Genomic DNA, 20,520 nt, shown 5'->3' on the forward strand with positions numbered 1-20,520 from the left:
AACTTCATGCCTTTGGATTTAATGCTGCAACTTGTTGCAAGTTTGAAATAGAGAAGAACAACTGGATCAGATTGCTCATTAATTTCCAAAGGATTTTACGAAGGGAAAAGAGCTCCAAACAAATGTTTGGCATCCTCACCCTAGCGCAGTAATATTTTTTTTTCTTGCTCGTAGCCTTCTTGAGCTACTTTCCTTATATATGAATTGTGTTTTTAATTTTTAGCTTTTACACTGAAATAATCAAATAGTTAGAACAATATACTTACAACTGTTGGGCTAAAATAGGCATGTTTATGATGTCTGTCAATTTTCAAGAAGAGATCTAAAACTTATTTATTATATTAAAGTTCTGAGGAATTAACAGGTTGCTGCTTTTGCATATGTTGCACAAATAAATTGGATTATTAGCCTCAATTTTGGTGCTGCTGAATGCGGACAGAACTACAAAGTGTGTTTCCGCTTTGTACACTTTATAAAGTTTTTCTTTTTGGAAGCAATGCAAAAGAGATTTATCATAATTTTGTTCACCAGTAAAATTGCTTTAGAACTTGTCACACATTCTAATTAGTTTTCTTTTACCTTACCAGCATCATATGGCTTCAGGCACGTTTCAGGCGTGTATCCCACATAAGGTACAAGTTACGATGAGGTTCTGTTGTACTTCATTAACTTTTAGAGAAAACAGATTTGGATTTCCATCTCCCATAAAGTCATATTTTTCACTTTCTGATGTGCTTGCATTGCGTTTTCATAGTATGGTGTAAAATCCCAGACGTATTCTAATTAAACATACAAAACCAGATTAAGATCTATTTTTTAAACAATTTCATGCTGAAATTCACGTCTCATTTGTATAAAGTTAAACTTAACATTCCAGGTTTTCTGTGTAGCGTTTCCAGTGATATTTTATTTGTGTTGTTTATTTTTGCAAGGTGAAAGCAGTACATTGGCCTGTCTTGAGGATGGACTGTGGTCATTCCCTGAAGCTCACTGTAAGATTGAGTGTACGGACCCACCCACGGTACCATTTGCCAAACTCTTGGTGCCACAGTGCAATGGAAGAAGGCATGATGTGGGAACCGTGTGTCGATACAAATGCAACCCTGGATATTACATTATGGGTAGCCTGACCAAAAAGCCAAGAAAGTGAGTACTTCACATGGTTTTACATTTAATTTTGATTTTGAGTTATCAAGGCTATAAAATAAATTTAATCTTTCTAAATAACTCTATAGTACCATAAATTTGCTAAATGTCTATAATGGCTTATCATATACAATGTGACTGAGCAAGTTTATCTAATTGGATTGCTCAATGCAGCTTATCACCATTTAATAAGGTCAGGGGAGGCCAGTATTTACACCTGCCATGGCTTTATGGGTTATTAAACTGGTTGTAAAAATATGTGAACACCTCTAAAGCCCTTTTAATTGCCCATTCATGCTGCAAGTCATGGCCAGCAGGGCTAATAAATGGTTTTAAATTCTCTTGTTTATTAATACCTTTGACACATTCACTCGAAAAGACATTTCGTTATGAGAGTATATCATAGACACTGTTTTTGCTTCTGTGTGTTCCTACCCTTTTAACAATTCTGCTACAGTCAGGAGTTGGTGATTAGTAAGTCCTACCAAATGTTTTTTGACATGTTAATATGAATCTATTTTGTAATCTGTCCCATAATGTTCACCGCGGTAAATGGTACATTGTTCATTACGATGGAAACAATTTAATTGGGAAGTTAAGTAGTTTGGAATATAAGCAGATGGCAGACTATAATAGTCCACACGCAATCCTGTCCATGTACACTTTATGTTGCAAATAATCCACAGTAATAGGAAAAATTCAGATTTATGTTTTGTCTATTGTATTTATTACCATAAATGTTTTAAAACCATACAGTGCTTTTAAATGTAAAAATGTTATAATGGGCTACAATGTTTTTTTCATTAGCTATTCAGATTAGTAGAATGAAAGATTAAGCAGTAATGCACAGGTCAGCGGAAAAGTATTTATGATCATAGTAATCTGTGTGCGTGTGTGTGTGTGTGTGTGTGTGTGTGTGTGTGTTTGTGTGTGTGTGTGTGTGTGTGTGTGTGTGTGTGTGTGTGTGTGTGTGTGTGTGTGCGTGCGTGTGCGTGTGTGTAGGAGGTTTCTGAAGCTGGAATGTTTAGAGGGTGGCAGATGGCAGACTGGTGGCTGTTCCCCTGTCTCTTGCCCTGCTCTGCCTGCCATGTTTGAGGGCATGTATACATGTACCAACCACCTGGACTATGATAGTGTGTGCACTCTACACTGCCCTATCCCTACTGATAGGGTAAAATCATATTACTATTGCACTTTTTTCACTTTCACTTATTAAAAGATTCTTACACACTTCAAGTTACTGACATTAAAATAGAATTTATAATAGAATAATGCAAACATAATAGATTCCAAATCATCCTCTTGTTTTATTTTTATAGCTCTCAATTCGCTGCACAAAAGATGGGCAATGGACTGAAGACTTCAAAATGTGTAAGACAATGGGAGGATTGTGCCAGGCCCCTCTGGATCTGAACATGGTGGAGTATACCTGTGATGAGGGTTATGGCATCGGTGAGGATTTAAACATGTTTACCACCTTAATCTGATAAAAAGCTTTTTTTAAATTAACATTTCAGTTATCTTCTAGTTATCACCATTATATTTTAATGATGTGGTTTTGTGCATTTAATAAACTGGTTGCAAGTAAAAATTGTTTTAAAAAGTTTAGAATTGCATATATTTATAGTGTATAGACTTATTATAAGTCACAACACATTAGAATATTCTAAATAATATACATTAGTCATGTGACCTATTTATTTGCATTTATGTTAGTAATCGAATCAAGGAATCATGGCAGTGCACTGGGTGTCGCTGTCACATCACAACTACAGAATTCCTATGCGAAATATTTTGTGCATGTTCCCAGGTGATCCGGGTGTTCTTAGCTTATACTCTGGATGCACCTTAACCCTGAATAGAATAAAGTGGGTAATGAAGATTCAATTGAATGAGTAATTTATTTTTAGCAACATGGTCACAGTGCATCCTGAACCATTTCCTGGGAACACTGATGTAACACTAGCTTAGAGAGACACTGGCTATAATCAGTTTGAATTCTTGAGTGCGTGTCACAAGGAAGCAACCAACAAAAAAATATTCAGTAAAATATACAAAAAAATAATAATATTTACAAATGCTGCCCGACATCCCCTGTCTTTGTGCATGTGTGAACAGGTTTGTGCAAACAGTCTTTGTGCTCAATATGTACAAAAGTCAATATCTTTAGTGAGATCTCCCTCACTCTAACAAACCTGTGGTGAATTGTGTTCACTTCCCTAATATAAATTTAGCTTCTGTCAGCTTTAACAGTAATCCTTCCCAGATGAAATTAACCAAAATCCAAAGATATGTAAAGACATTTACAGAGAGTACACTGTTATTGGAATCTGGTAGTGGAATAGCGTTTAACACTATGCAAACATATTCTGTTTTTATCCTCCTCTGCCCTCTTCTGTTGTTTATTGGCTGGTGTTGGGGGCAGTGGCGTGTAGCAAAAATGGTAACTTATGGATCCACTGGTACTTTGTCTCATGCTGATGTCTCATATAAGACCCTGGCTGTTAGTGTCCAATCTATGAGAAAGTCAGGTACAGATGTGAATGGTAAGTAGGGTGAGCTTTTGTGTTACTCACCAATTCTTACTCCATTTGTCCAATTGTGGAGATGTGAACTGGTAACTATGGTCAGAAACTTTGGATATCCCCCAGCATGTGAAGATTTTCTTCCCTCAGAATTTTTATTTAGTTTTGCTTTTTTGCAATGGGAGCATATCCACGAGTAAAAAACAAAACAAATAACTTTGGTGATTGTTGAGTAGGCTCAGCAATCAGAAAAGGTATTTGTTATGTTTTTGACTAGTGGGAAAGGGTGCCATGAGGTCAACTCCTGTGTGCCCTGCCTCTGGAAACTTTGGGTTGTAAGAACCCTAACTGGTTGGTGTTGATGCTTTTTGGTAAGGTGATATCTTGTTGGCATGGGGCCTTGGAGCAGAGTGTAAAGCCATCTGTAAAGGGGTTTTGAAACTGAGAACAAAGTGTCTGGCCTGGTCTTATTGTAATACAAGCTTTACCAGGCTTTATCCTGGAAAGATTCCTTATTATACACCAACCAGGCATAACATTGGCATTATAACAGTGAATATAAAGTGAATAACACTGATTATCTCTTCATCATGGCACCTGTTAGTGGGTGGGATATATTAGGCAGAAAGTTAACATTTTGTTCTCAAATTTGATGTGTTAGGAGCAGGAAAAATGGGTGTAAGGATTTGAGCAATTTTGACAAGGGCTAGACTACTGGGTCAGAGCATCTCCAAAACTGCAGCTCTTGTGGGATGTTCCCAGTCTGCAGTGGTCAGCATATATCAAAAGTGATTCAAGGAAAGAACAGTGGTAAACCGGCAACAGGGTAATGGGTGGCCAAGGCTCATTGATTTATGTGGGGAGCGAAGGCTAGGCCACGTGGTCCGATCCAACAGACGAGCTACTGTAGCTGAAATTGCTAAAGAAGTTCATGCTGTTAATGTTTGATGGCATTGTAGCAGCAAAATGGGGACCAACATGGTATTAGGCAGGTGATCATAATGTTACGCCTGATCTGTGGTAATAATATTATGCCTGGTTGGTGTAAATTCAATTAAATTCAAATAAAATTGTAATTGTAAATTGTAATACAGCCATTTTAACAATATACACTAAATCAGCTTTACAGAATAAAATAGATTACAAAAATACATTTCATCATCAGAAATCACTCCTTCAAGTTTATCTCTAATGAGCAAGCAGTGGCAAGAAAAAACTCCCTGAGATGGAATCACTCCTGAGTAAACAAAACTCGACTCTCACCTTAGAGAGGTACTGATGACAATCAGTCCAGAATCTTTAGTGACACAGTAAACAAACAACAAAACTTTTCATTAGTGACATGTATTATACATAATAGAAACAATACAATATTTACAGATAATGCCCAACACCCCCAGTCTTTGTTGAACTGTGTGCAGTCTTTTTGCTCAATCTGACAAAAGCCAATGTTTTTAGGCAGGTCCCCCTCATTCAAACAATCCTGTGGTGAGTTGATCCTCATGCTGTGGAATCCACTCCCCCTATATGTCTTTACTTCCCAGCAAAAAAATAATCCTTCTCAGATGAGCGAAATCTCTATGTCGTGAGGAGAAACCATAATCCAAAGGCATGTCAAGACATTCACCAAGTGTACGCAGCTTTTGGCATCTTAAGCTGGCTTAAATCCATTTCTTGCAACTACCACAGTGTTTGTGATGGTGGACCGGCACGGAAGTGTCTTTTTTTTTTTCTTTTTTTAAATATGTGTTTGAAACCATGGGCCTGAGTATAGTATCTTTTGTGAATAGTTCTTTATCTGAGGGTTGTGTTCCATCTTGTAGTGGTTGCATGCAGTGGTTTATCCTTTAAATAAAAAACCCGGCCTTGAGGTTACAATTTCTATTTCTACACTACAATTTTTGTATAAAGTGTTAGAGATGGTAGTTTTAGTATAATCTCCTGGATAAATTCCAATCTGCTTTCAAAACTGGTCATAGTACAGAGACCACTCTGGTAAAAGTTTTAAATTATTAATTATTAGTGGTTGATTCTAGGAAGCTTTTTTAATTATGTTAGATCTCATTGCTGCATTTGACACTGTGGCTCATTAAATTCTTTTAAAATGGTTGTAGTATGAGGTTGGTTTTAGGGGATCAGCTTTGAAATGGTTTCACTCCTTTATCTACTGCTGAAGGTTGGAAATTAGCAGTCTTTGCAGTCCCTGTGTTTAGATAAAAGTTTGGCTGCCAAGTAATTTTATTTAGCTTAATGAACAAAAGTCTGAGATCATACTTGGTCCTCCTAATGTGAAAGAGAATATAGCCAATGCTTTTATCAACTTACCTAAAAACCGTTTTGAGTTTTAAAGATATGGAGATTTAATGTATTTATCCACTTAGTTATAACTTGCTAAGTCAGTGATAGTCAGAAATCAGAGGGTCCAAGACGTGGTGCTTGATGCTTCATCCGTTCATGAGCCTTCAGTTTATACTATCCTGGTCATATATTTGCAGTAACACCAGACTACATAATCAACTAGATATAAATGATTTCAGGAAATTTCAAGAGTTAATCAAAAATTATACATTTATTTGCCAGGCAATAATCAATAAACAAATGTCACATCTAAAACAAATACTAGGAAAAAGATACACAACATGATTACAGTCATTACAGTAATCATGTTACTGTTTAAAACAACCGTTTAAAACCAAATAGTTGATACAGTGATAAAAAATCACTGTACCTGGCAATAGAGACACATAGTGTTTCGCCAAATTTCCTTAAATACCCAACCATCGTAAACACTTGTAAATTTAAAGTGATAAAACCTTTGCAAACACTTTCTTGGGACAGGAGGTGATTAGCTAGAATGATCACCTAGATTAAAACCAACACCTGATAAGTATCTTCTCAGGGGCAACACTTATGTCAGTAGGACAAAATTTCCCCAAACCTGAAGCATTTTCTACTCATATGGGACTGAGATTATATGTTCAATCACACTTAGACCTTTAAAATGATACCAAACATGTGGCGGTAAAATGCATCAATTCCTAAAATGTAATTAATACATTATGCAAGTATATTATCTTGAATTTCGGGAACTTCTGTCACCTTTCCATGACCCGGTCGTCTTCCCAGGAGGGACAGAGGGGGCTCAAGGATTGGTGAGAAGGCAGCTGAACAGATGACTTTCTCTCCTCAGATTAAAGAGATCCTCTCTTCAGATTAGAAAGTTTATTGTTTTGTTGCATGGCAGTTCTCGGGGTTTGGCCTCATGAAGTTGCATAGCAGTTCTTGGGGTCTGGGATCATAAAAGGATCTGACCATCCTTGCAAGCTTATGCAGAATGCCGCAGCTTAGCTTTTGAGTGGCACAAAAAGAAGAGGGCACATCACTCCAGTGTTTTCCTCTCTTTATTGGTTACCAGTCAAGAATAGAATTGATTTTCAAAATGTATTGGTTTTCAAAGCGATACAAAATTTGTCTCCAGATAATATCTGCAATCTCTTAGGGTCTTACACATCAGGTAGGTAATTAATATCAATATATCATATGGTCTTGGCTGTTTCTCAGTCCAAAAGGAAGTCAAAAGGTGATAACACTTTTTTCTGTAGTAGGTCCTAAACTGTGGAACGGTCTTGCCCTTTGTATTTAGCAGGCTTCCATAGAGGTTTTTAGGTCTCAGTTGAAGACATTTTTTTTGTCTGGCTTTTGAAGCAGGAAAATTGTGATTTGGGAGAACCCTTACTTTTGTTTGTTTTATTGTGTGAAATGTTTTGTGTGTGTATTTTGAATTTTTTTTTTTTTTTGAAGCAACAAAGTTGCATTTTAATGTGCCATATAAATAAATAGATGTTAATGATAGACACACCTCACAATACTGCAAAAGGTGAAAAAGGCCCAATTAAAGATGCAAACAAACCTGTAGCAACCATGCGTTAAACAAACTCGAGTATTAAATGGTCTAATATGTAATAATGCTACACTAGGTCTGTCACAGAACACATTTTATTGTTAATTCACAACTGGGGAGAAATTCAGCCATACTAGTATGCTTTAAGGATGTGGTAGGAAACTGGATAGCCAGAGAAAACTCTTGCAGACATAGGGAGAACATACTTTGTAACTGTGAAGTGGCAGCGCTTCCTGTTAAGCAAGCAGCTCAGATATTTTTTAGCACTTTGCAGTATAATAAATGGTAAGGTGCCACATATTAGAGTTACTGCTATCATAGCACAGATGGCCATGTCTCTTTTTTTTTTTTTTCGTCCTAATGTTTTCACATGAATATTTTCAACACATAAAAATGAAGGCTTGTTTTGTGTCATGGCAGGTGCAGTCTGTTACCCGGTGTGTGTCGTACCCTTAAGTGACCCTGTGGTGTTGCCCAGTAACTTCACGGCTGATACTGTTAAACACTGGATCCTTCCATCCAGGGTTCAGGTAAAGTATTTTGCTATTTTCTGCTTTACAACAGCTAGTAGCCAATTCTACTAACAGTTTTCTTGTCCTATCTGTAAATCAGAAATATTTTTGTACTTTCTTTGGTCATATTATTTGATCATGAGGCTACTTAGCATAAGCCAGCATCTAAGCAACTGACTAGCAGCAGTCTGTTTAGCTGGTGACCACAGAAGTGAATCTCATTTGTTCTTATTTATTCAGTGATAATGTCCGCAAAACATTGCATATATAACACATGGATCAGCTCTGACTACATATTTTTTTCCCCCTGAACTTGAATCTCCTGCCAGTTAACATTGCATGCAATCCACTCATAAAAAGGAAAACATTGCAATTAAACCAGTTTGAACCTTGACAAATGGACTTTAAATATTTGAGATGTTGAAAGACTTAAAAGTACTTATTCCCATGAGGTGTTTCTACTTTAGTCATCATTGAAAGCAAGAATTGAAAGCAAGTAAGGCATTTATATATTTAACCACATGAGCAGCACAATCTAAGTAAACTGAAACCAAATTGTCATATAATTGACATATCTGAAGGATAGGTTGGCCCCGTTTGCTTTTTCTTGCTCTAGAATTGCTTTGCGATTACTCTTTTAAAGGCCAATTTCATCTCTGTGTCTCCATTCTAATTTGTAACTGATGATTTTGGTGTAACTGTTTATATAGACGACAATTAAAATACCACACACCAAGCACTCATGTTTCTTAAGGTATCAGGCCTTTTCTCCACTGTTTATATCCATACTTCAGCAGCCCTTAGACAAAATGTGCTTTCCAGGAATGATATCCAAAATTTTGCAGATTGGGTAAGCAAGGTGGAGGAAAAGTCAAACTAAGATAAGTAGATAAGGTACTGACTTCCAGGATTTGGATGTCAAAACTAGGTTAGGAATGGATACGACTTTAATATGTTGCTCTGAATTTGCTGTTTTTTGTGATGTAAATAATATATCTAGGCAAACAAGAGAATGAGGGTGGTAAATAGTGTTTCCTGTTTTTGTTTTAATATATTTATTTCGTGTACAATCTGGCAAGCTTTTTCTGTACTGTCAGTACATTATGATACAACTCTAAAATTATTTATAATAATGTACACACAGTAAACATAGGATTATAGGTAGGTTGATTTTAGGAAGGGTGACATCAGGTAGAGGGAAACTTCTAAAGATACTTTAAATTTCTATAAAGCTATATAAATTTACAATGATGAGAATGGATAATGACTGATCTCACTCTTTTTTGTCTCTGTGGTTGTGCATTTGTGTGTGCGTTTGTATGTGTAGAGCATTGTATGTACAGGTACAATGAAATGGCACCCCAATCCTGAACAGATCCACTGCATTCAGTCTTGTGAGGTGAGTCTTTTTTAAAATTGTATAAAGTACGGAGCCACAATCCTCACTGCCTACAGTAAGCAAACTTTTTATACATGGTGCGCAAAACACCAGAACAGTCATCATTTGTATAATGACTGGTGCTGGAGTTATGATGTTATGAGTTTCGAGTGAAATACCTATCTCAGTTATTCATGTTTTCATTTTGAAAAGATTTTCAGTTGGATTTCATCTCAGTGTTTACTGGCCCGATATGTCTAGTGTGCCATGGAAAATTTTATAAACTATTGTAGGGTCCACATCTGCTCCTTTTCAGCTGGAACAGAGCATGTACTTTGATTGAGTTCTACCAGCTTTAAGTGGAGGCCTTAAGAACTCCATCATCAGTTTATTAGCGATAAGACTAGGGTTGATTGTTTTATTTTTGAGAGCCAATAATGTGTTCAGTGGGACTTGGCCAAAACTGAGAAAGTTAAACTGAGTACACGGAAATCAGCTAAAATTCTGTGTCTAGTTGTTTAATAGTGTCTAAGATACACTAAGGAATGATTGCAACGTATTATATAAAATAATTGCACAAAGTCATTGAAGTTTCCACCTTTGCTCTGACAAAAAATCTCTTTCTTTTTACTTGATTTTTTTTTTTTTGTATTGACAGAAAGGGAGGGTTAGTATTAATAGACCCATTGTCCCTAATGAAGTCAAGCAAATAAAAGCTTTTTTTTTATATTAACATTTTTACATTTATAATGGTATGTAAGTATATACAGTGGAACCCCGTGTAATTCGTTCTTGAAAATTGCTCGTGTGTCCATTTGCTCGTATGTTCGAACTGATTTTCCCCATAGGAATGAATGTAAAAGCGATTTAATCCGTTCCGAGATGTCATTCGTTCGCTTATTTCTGCACTTAAAAAGTATTTGTAGCCTATTTTTAAAAACAAATACACCGCAAATTACCGTAATATAAACATAATTTAACACTTAGCCATGTGGTAGTGGTTGATTGCGAGTGTGAGACGCGCACCACGCTCGTAACCTCCTCTGTTTCCATGGTCAATCTATTTACTTTCGTTTTCACAGCACCATCACTGATTTTCTTGGGAGACATTTTTCAAGATTTCTAGTGAAATAAAAATATAAAACTAAAAAAGTTACTGTGGGAGAGCGTATGAATACTGGAGCCACTTTTATTTTTATTTTTTTTGTGTCGGTCTGCTTAGTGCCCCACGCAGCACGTCTCTGGCGCGCGCACACACACACACACGCGCACACATGCGCGCGCACACACACGCTCTCCTCCTTAAATGCACCCTCCGATCACTTGAACTAAGCATCCTCAACTAAGAGACTGATGTGACCCTCCGCCGAAAACGGGGAACGCAGCGTGGGTTTGCTCATGCCTTCGAAATTTGCTCGTGAAACAGGGTAAAATTTTGCGAGCGAGTTTGCTCATATCTCCGTTTGCTCGTACAATAGGTTGCTCGTACAACGGGGTTTCACTGTATGTATAAAAATGAATTTTGTTAATTTATCTTTAAAAAATTAGTCTTTTTTTTTTTTATAAGTCCAAAGGTAAACGTCAGTGGTTATTTTTTTTGCCATCTATGCTAATGACACAGTAATAATTAGCTCCCAGACAGACTGCATGTCAAAGGAGGCCACTCCATCAGAAACAAAGAAAACAGGCCTTCCTTGCTAAATGTGGTTTATATATAAGTATTAACACCTCCTCTCTCTTTCCACCCACACTCCATGGAATCCCATTTGTAACCATTCCAATTACGAACCCTTTAAATAGCTACTGACAAGCTCAGTGCTGAGATGCCAAGTTAAGCACATGATCTGAATGGGATGTAAGTAGTTGAAATGTACAGGATTATTGTAATGGGCTTGTTAAGGTGTCGCTAAGCAATGATGAGACTAGCAGGACTTCACCCATGTCAAAAATTTAATAATTGAATGTTAATTAACAATGTTCAAAGACAATGAATAAAAAGCATGGCCTATTGTGACAGATTCTGTCCAAAGATCTAGGTCATACTTTTTTTTATAAAGCTGTTGATTAACCTTTAGTTAAAAAATTAAGTTAAAGGCACATATTTTATATTCATATTTTATGACCAATTTAATTATTTTAAGCTGCCGTTGGACAATGTCCATTGTAAAATGTGCTATACAACTAAAATGGAATTGAATTAACATAAATATTTTGCCTTTAATTAAATATGTTATCTTAAGTCTACTACCAGGTATTCTTGGTGAAAATGATCAAATGAACAAGGAACACAGTAAGCTTTCTGATATTATTGTCAAGAAAAGTAAATGTACATTGTCTAAAAGAAGTTAAGGTTCTATGATGATCTTATCACCTTTTATCTTGTCTGGAACCATGGAACACCTACATCTACCCAATGTCCTCTCCACCCACACATTTTTCTCATTTGATGCTAAGCAAAACATTTATTCATTTTTATCCATGACAACATGATAAATGATGCCAGCATACCACAGGTTCCCCTTCAGGAACTCGAGCTGCGGAGAGCGCTCTTCGAGGTGAGCGTTCTCCGAAAATTCCCATAGCGTTTCGAAGCAGCGTCTCATTCCCTCGGGGAACTAGGGTTACGTTTGTAACCTAGAGACGTTACAAATGTACCAGAACACCTAAGCTTATTTAGATGACACTACAATCAATATGTAATACTAAATAAAACTTGCTATATATATTTTCAGTATTATTATAGTAATAAGTAAGGAATAACCCTAGTGCCAACATCTATAAATTATGAATTTTAGGTATACTTTCACATTTCTCTTCCTGAAATTCATACATTACTTTTTAATAGTAGAACACAGGAGGATGTATTTAAGAATCTTGTATAACTTCATATGTTAGTTTTGCAAATAAAGCAGCACCACCACAGTCTTTAGACTATGACTATAAAGCTTTGGAAGTAAGCAAGTAGAAAAAAAATTTTAGTGGCAATTTCCTGTTACAGTAACATAAAATGCAGAAAGGTTGTTCTGTGATTTACTTTCTGGTATTTAATAATAATAATAATTAAAAAAATCATTTTCTATAGATTTAGACATAATAAACTTACATCTACTTACATTTGACTCTGTTTTTGTGCCTTTGGGGAAAAATGCAAAAATAAAAAATAAATAAATAAATAAATAAATAAATAAATAAAAATTCTATTACAGTAGAAATTTACTGTAAATACACATTTTTGGTCCACGCACACATTTAAATTAATTAGCAATTATTTTCCTGTCAAATTAAATACACAAAAATGTAAAAGAGACATACTGTTAATCTTTTTGTTGATGTCATTTGCTAATAAATAAAAACAAAAACCTTTTTGGAAACATTAAAACTAACTACATTTATTTTTTGTTATTTCTATCTGCATGCATTTAAGGCACTGGTCCAAGCTGAAGTGACTGAACTGGCCACTTTATTTTCATGATCATAACATAACTTTTTATTTAAAGATGTGGTTAGACATTCAAACTTTTATTTATTTTAAAATTATTATGACTAATTGTAGTCATAGAAAAAACCAATGTTAACATTTTACAATTTGACATTTGTGAATGTTTCACAGTTTAAAAATGAACAAATTGGGTTTGTCATGTTGCTTCCAATTATATGACATGGAAACCTACGTCAAAGTGTTTATTTAATGTACTTTCAGCCCTCAGTCACTTAGCTTTCTGCCTTTATTTGCCTAGTCAGTTTTGCAGGAGATTTGGAGCTTATCCTGGGAACACTGTGCATGAGGCAGAGATACAATTTGGATGGTATTCCAGTTCATCCTATAGCACCATTCACACATATTTCCAAACTTGTACAGCTTTAAATTCCTTTGTCAGTCAAACTATGGACATGCTTTGAGTGGTGGTACGAAACAAGAGGTCCTGGAAGAAACTGATTAAAACAAAGGGAGAACCTGAACTAAATAAAAGCTACACACTTTTACATCAGTACTGAGCCAAAGACCCAAAGGTGTGAGGCAGAAAATATAGAAGATCCAATAAAACAAAGATAACAAGATATTGATTTAAGCAAGCAGTGTAAAGAACTGTGTTCAGTACTGTGTCTATAGTTATGAATAGAGGTTAAAAATACAGGACCTAATCCTAGGCTCATCTGTGAAATCAGGTACAAGTCTCACTGATGGACAGTCAAAATTTTACCTTTGGCAGGTTGCAGCAGAGTTTAATATTTTTGCCATTAAGATACAATGTATGAAAATGTGTGGGGAGACAAAACATTGCAGTCTCAGTTATGTTGTCCAGATTTTGTCAGTTTGTTTACATAAACGCTTACTGAAAAAATGGTGCAAAAATGTGCTATTGCCTGACAGTCATATAAAGATGATCACTTCTCTGAAAGCTAATTATCTTTCCTTTCAGCCATTCGGTGGAGATGGTTGGTGTGATACAATTAACAACCGAGCCTACTGCCAATATGATGGAGGAGATTGCTGTCCATCCACTCTTTCTTCTAGAAAGGTAAAATTAAATCCTTTTAAATGAAGCATTTTTAACCCAGTGATTATATTGGAAAAGTAATTAACCCATACACCTCTCTGATATTATGTTGGTATTATGTCTCTGAGTTTGCCCTGTTACCCTTCATGTTAATCTTTGTGGCTACACTTCTTTCCATATCTGCTCAGGTACATGTCAGTCTCTCCCACAGAAAGCAGTGAGCTCAGGGGAAAGATGTACTGGTGTAAATAAATGACCAGCCTAAACGGGTTTTATTAGGCCCAGGCCAGGTGTCAGCCGTCATGGGAGACTGTAAAACAAGGCCTTTTAATGAGCAGATGCAGAGAAAATGAAATAAACCTGAGTAAAAGCATCCTGCCACCGTGGGTCCAGCAGGAACTGACGCTTGCATGTTTACACAGGAAGTGGAAGAGCACTGAACGTGTTGATAGCAGCATTCCATTTTACTAGTGTCTAGGATCAGTGCCAGAATTGAGGGCTGGAACAGGAGAGAAGAAAGAGAGAGTGGCCTACACTGCAGCTTTTTTCCTGCTCAGAGTATTATGAGGGTGAATTAACACATAAATTATGTAGTGGGGAACCTTAATGCACATCAGAATTGGTCTAATTAAAATGTCATTACCAGGTCATGAGATAGAGATAGAGACCCAGATCCAACAAAAATGTAATTAAAAATTTAAAAATGTAAAATTAAATGTAATAATTAGTAAAGTTATATATGTTTAATGAACAATGGAGGTTTGGTTCATATAACTCACAGTTAGCTGTTGTGAACCACCTTTCACAACCTACTTTCTTGTGCACATATGCATGCATGCTGAGATTTTCAAAAAGTCACATTTGGTAAATGCCCTTATACAGAGTGACTTTCATTGATCTCATTCATAGGACTGAGCAGCTATGGGGTTAAGGGCCTTGCTCAGGGGCCTAGGAGTGGCAGTTTGGTGTGGTTGGGATTTAAAATCACAACCTTTAGATCCAAAGTCCAATGCCTTAAGCGATCACCTCCCCCAAAATAGCATATGATATAGCCCTGTTCCCTCCATGCACATCTTATTCTCCCCACACTGAAGATATTCTGCCATGGGAATGGAATGAATAATGCTGTACAACACACAGCCATTTCACAGTCTCTTCCTTGGGCTATGACTATTTTTTAAGGTCCTGGAGTGAATGGGAATAGTCATCAGAAAAACATTATGCCTGGCAATCAGATTGAGCCAGGTGAGGACCACATGCTTTAGTTTGCTGAAGACACAAGGCTTTTCTAATACAGTTTGAGAATGCTAGTCCCATTGTTAAAGGAATAGCTAGTATGGATTATTTTATTACCTGGCTGAGGAGTATGTCACTACTGGGGTCCTGGAGCATATGATAAATCAGGACACATCTGAAACCTTTCCATGTTTTGGTTAACTCAGACAATGTGTTGATGTTCAGCTGTTCCAAAATTAGGGACTCACAATGCAGAGTGGTTCTTTCCTCAGAATTGCCTCACATCCACCCATACACATTCAGTTGTGAAGAATATACAACACTGAATAACCTCACAATCTACTACAGTTTTTCTCCCTTGTTGTATTGCCCAATTTCACATTTCCATTAAGGTGCCTCCTTAATACCATATGCAATGTACCAGTAGGTGTCTCTGAGACCTTGTGGGTAGACAAGGAATCTTAATAAGTTTGTATCATTTTTTTAACTCAAACAACTGACCTTAGAATGTTTCCTTCAGGGAGTTTCTTGTGCTGGTAAGTGCCCAGAGTTTTAATTAATTAATTAGACCAATCAGTGTCTATCCAAGCAAATGTTCCTCTGCTACAGAAGAAAAATATGGGCTCCATTAACAAAGCAGAGACTGGTTGGTGGATATCTTTCAAAAAACAAATGGACACCCAATCTCTACTGTGACTTATATTATATAAGGAGCATTTCCACTTAATTGGCATTATGAGAAAGAAAGTGCTGCCGCTACCAGGACAATAATGTACATTGCACACTGAGCTTAATAAAATGCACAAGAATGTACCCATATGAAATTTACACAGTGATACTAATACACTTAGAACTTTTTTAACATTACTGTCTTAAAATACCATACGTTTAAACTGCAAATGGATCTTTTTTACTTTCACAAGAGCCAAATAATGTCTGGGTCAGAGCAATCTTGAAACAATCTTGTTAAAAACTCCACTGCCATCTCTCCTAAACATCTCCATGCTTCTAGCAGTATGTAATCTGGTCCTACCGACTTTCTACTCTTCATCCTCTTAATCGCTGCTCTCACTTCCTCCTTACTAATCCTATCCACTTCCTGCTTCACCATCTCCACACCATCCAACCTTCTCTCTCTCATTTTCCTCTCATTTCCTAATTTTCCATTTCTCACACTACAGTCTTCCTCCTTTAGTTTTCACCATCTTATTCTTCTTTCAGTCCTCACTCTCCTCCATTTCTTCTTCGCCTCCAAAACCATCCTACAGACCACCATCCGATGCTGTCTAGTTACACTGTCCCGTGCCAACACCTTACAGTCTCCTACATAGAACATAGTCCACCTGTGTGCACCTTCCTCCACTCTTATACGTCACCCTATGATCCTCCTTCTTCTTAAAATAAGTGTTCACCACTGCCATTTCCATCCTTTTAGCAAAATCTACCACCATCTGCCCTTCCACATTCCTCTTCTTAAGACCATACCTACCCATCACCTCCTCATCACCTCTGTTCCCTTCACCTACATGCCCATTACAGTCTGCCCCAATCACCAACCGTTCATTCCTAGGTACACCTTCTACCACTTCATCTAATTCACACCAGAATCTTTCAATCTCCTCCATCTCACAACCCACTTGTGGAGTATAAGCACTGATGACATTTATCATTACCCGTTCAACTTCCAGCTTCATGTTCATCACCCCATCAGAAACTCTGTTCACCTCCACTACACTCTTACTGTACTCTTCCTTCAGAATCACCCCTACACCATTTCTCTTTCCATCCACACCATGAAAGAACAGTTAAAAGCCACCTCCAATGTTCCTGGTCTTACTACCCTTCCACTTGGCCTCCTGAACACACAACATATCTACCTTTCTCCTCTCCATCATATCAGCTATCTCTCTCCCTTTATCAGTCATAGTACCCACATTTAAAGTACCAACTCGAACCTCCACTCTCCTACACGTCTTTTCCTGCCATCTTTGTAGACGTCTTCCTCCTCTCCTTCTCCTCCTTCGGCCAAAAGTACATGTATAAAATATCTAGCCCAAATTCCACCGGTACCCTGTTGGCTATCAATACCTGTGACGGTCGTTGGTAAACCGGGCCTCGACCGATCCGGTATAAAATTCTTATTCGTGATCCGCATATTACATTTGGCACATATTTTACCCTGAATGCCTTTTCCAAAGCAACCCTCCCCATTTGTCCGTGCTCGGGCCCGGCACTAAGAGTGCACTGGCTTGTGCAACCCTAATGGCTGGGTTGCCAAAACCAGTTTACTAATCATCAAAATAAACTAATTGCACTAATACACAGCAGCAATAAAATTTTTCTTTCCTTTAAACACTATTTTAACTTGTTACATGTCTGTGTGAGAACGGATATAAGGTTTATAAACTGTAAATAATCTTCTATTTCTGCACTAATTCTGGATATAGCCAGCTCTTAATGTGTATCTGAATGTGAGACAGGTTATCCAGTTTGGGGTGGACTGTGACCTTGATGAATGCACATGCCGTGACCCTGAGGCTGAAGAGAATAAGGGAAGACTTGGAGAGTTTGAGGGACAAGGCCCATAACAGGACAAATGGTTTAAAAAAAAAAAAGGACAATGATATGAACAGGCTCTGGAAAATTTAGACACAAACATTAGAACCAGCACATACCGAAACATGTAAACTTATAAACTCTATCCTGATTAATCTTATACTAATCTATAACTATATATACTTGAAAATTCTGACATTTACACAGGTGTAGATATGACCTACTTTATCATTTTGACTGATAAACATTTATTCCCATTAAAAGTTCTCAATGTTTTTTTTTTCACATCCATATTAACAGTTATATACAAATACTGTACTGATAGCTTTAGCTTGTTTTGTGCCACATGATCTGTTTAAAATCTGTTTAAAAGGACTATATTATTTGTACTGTGTAGTGTATGCATGAATGATTTGGAAAGATTCAATTACATCTAAAAGTCTTTGACACTCTTTCATGACATTCTGTAAATGTTTGGTTTTACTGATGTAACAGTGAAAATAAAATCAACATAACCCAGTAATGGACTCTCTTATATGAGATTGCACTGTGATTTTAAGAGTATTTCATTAGCTCAATTAAAACAGAATAATCTTTTAGTGCAGTTTCACTGTTTAACGTCTGCTACATATGTTCAAACCACAAAGCTATGACCCCATGAACTTCTCTTAGCTGGTGTAAGTATGAAATAAACAAATCAAAATGAAATAGATGTGAATAACTTTTACTTTCAAAAAGAATTAAGAACATTTAAGAGACAGTTTTACTGTAAACAGTCTTCAGTTTACAGTCTTCAGTGTCCACTGCTAGACAAATGCATCAGTTTTTGTTTTAACACCACATTCAGTAAATAAGTCAGCATTGTCAACATTTAGATTTGCTATTGATTTCTCATCATACACATTTTTTTTTAATCTATGTACACTACAGACATACATTTATTTAGCACAACAAGAAGGCATAAATTCAGCTCTTGTAGGAAGGAGAAAGGAAAAATATAGCCAAGCTTTTCCTATTTGTGAAGACACGCATCACTATATTTAAATGTTGCTTTGAAAATGTCTTTTCTTTATTGTTTTCTTTTTTTTAACTGTACAAATATCCGATGACACTTCATTGTATTGTGGGTAGGCATAGCTAGCAAAAAATAGAAAAACTGCTTGTTGTGAAACCAGACAGCACATTGGGGCCCAGTTTACATCTTGAATTAACGTTTAATCTGACCAGTTAATCATATAATGAATGAACTAATTTGACATTGTGTTTTAACCTTTGCATGCACTCTCTGCCACAATCTGTACTAAATGAATTTAACTGAAAAATAAGCTAGCTATAAGATGCCGGGTGATCTAGCTGTCAATGCAGCAGGAAAAGGTTACTTAGAAATTATTTTATATAGTAAGCTATATTCTAATGTTTGTATGTGAATGTCTATATCAGCCTTACATACTTACTCTTTATTAAGAGTACTCAGGAAAAATGACATTCAGGAAGTGTTCATGTTTCTATAACTACATTTGCTACGATTAAATGTTGGAATTTGATCCCACTGGCAGGTCTTTTCACTCTAATTTCAGGCTGATGCAAAAGATGATGTTTACACCTGGATGAAATCTAATCGTAATGTGAGCTAGATGACCTCCTGAGGTGGCTGACTGATCCAGTCAATATTCTGATCTGCTGTATAGATTTATACATGTTTTGTATGATGTAATGACACACAATATGAAAATGATTGGCTCACCACATGTTAATGCAAAGTGTAAATGGGCCTAAAGTTGCTCTAGTTCCCACTTACCTTAAGCATGCTTGATCAAGAAAGACAGATTTGAACAGATTAGACTCGTGGAGTTGTGCACTGGTGCTACAAGGCTAACACAGCAAACAAAGAATGACGGAGCCCCTAATGGTCACAGAAAATTATGTGCCAAAATCAGCACCCCAAACCACAATGTTTGGTGATGTAATGGACATATCAGTATCACATCAGGATTAAGGTGTTCTGGCTTTTGTTGCAAAATATATTTTATTCCAGTTCAGAGTGAGTTTTTCTGTTCACAAACCAAACAAGGTTCTAGTGGTTAACTCTGGAAAGGTCACTGCATGTAGATCCACAAGACAGTTAATTTCACATTAGCAGATGTTTGCATAAAGATAACCATATAAACTGATTAGTCAAGCTTTATTCACATACAGTGCATTGCAAAAGTATTCATACCCCTTGAATATTTCCACATTTTTCATGTTATAACCACAAACTTACATTTATTATATTGGTATTTTATGTGATAGACCAACACAAAGTATCGCATAATTGTAGAAGAAAAGAAAATGATACATGGTGTTGAAGATTTGTTTTACAAATAAAAATTTTAAAGGTGTGGTGTGCATATGTATACAGCCCCCTGAGTGAATACGTTTCTAAGCACCTTTCGCTGCAATTACAGCTGCAAGTCTTTTTGGGTTTCTACATGTTATGTTTCTACCAGCTTTGCACATCTGGAGACTGTAATTTTTGCCCATTCTTCTTTGTAGAACAGCTCTAGTTGAATCAGATTGGATGGAGAACGTCTGTGAACAGCAATTTTCAAGTCTTGCCAAAGATTTTTCAAGTCTTGCCAAAGATTATCAATAGGATTTAGGTCTGGATTTTGACTGGGCCATTCTAACGCATGAATATGCTTTGATCTCAACCATTCCATTGTAGCTCTGGCTGTATGTTTAGGGTCGTTTTCCTGCTGGAGAGTGAACCTCTGCCCCAGTCTCA

General features: G+C 36.6%; 1 protein-coding gene across 1 annotated transcript in view; it reads left to right on the top strand.

The window, feature by feature from the left end:
• pappa2 (pappalysin 2) overlaps nucleotides 1–18,276 on the top strand; it is a 73,730-nt gene extending 55,454 nt beyond the window's left edge. Inside the window, exons 17-23 of the mRNA XM_046851380.1 lie at nucleotides 933–1,146; nucleotides 2,149–2,317; nucleotides 2,466–2,598; nucleotides 7,993–8,102; nucleotides 9,412–9,483; nucleotides 13,884–13,982; nucleotides 17,678–18,276. Of these exons, the coding sequence (XP_046707336.1) occupies nucleotides 933–1,146; nucleotides 2,149–2,317; nucleotides 2,466–2,598; nucleotides 7,993–8,102; nucleotides 9,412–9,483; nucleotides 13,884–13,982; nucleotides 17,678–17,785 (905 nt within the window). The 3' untranslated portion in view covers nucleotides 17,786–18,276. The remainder of the gene's footprint in view (nucleotides 1–932; nucleotides 1,147–2,148; nucleotides 2,318–2,465; nucleotides 2,599–7,992; nucleotides 8,103–9,411; nucleotides 9,484–13,883; nucleotides 13,983–17,677) is intronic.
• The last annotated feature ends 2,244 nt before the right edge of the window (nucleotides 18,277–20,520 follow it).

This window comes from Silurus meridionalis, chromosome 6 (genome assembly GCF_014805685.1).
Source record: "Silurus meridionalis isolate SWU-2019-XX chromosome 6, ASM1480568v1, whole genome shotgun sequence".
Lineage (NCBI taxonomy): Eukaryota > Metazoa > Chordata > Actinopteri > Siluriformes > Siluridae > Silurus > Silurus meridionalis.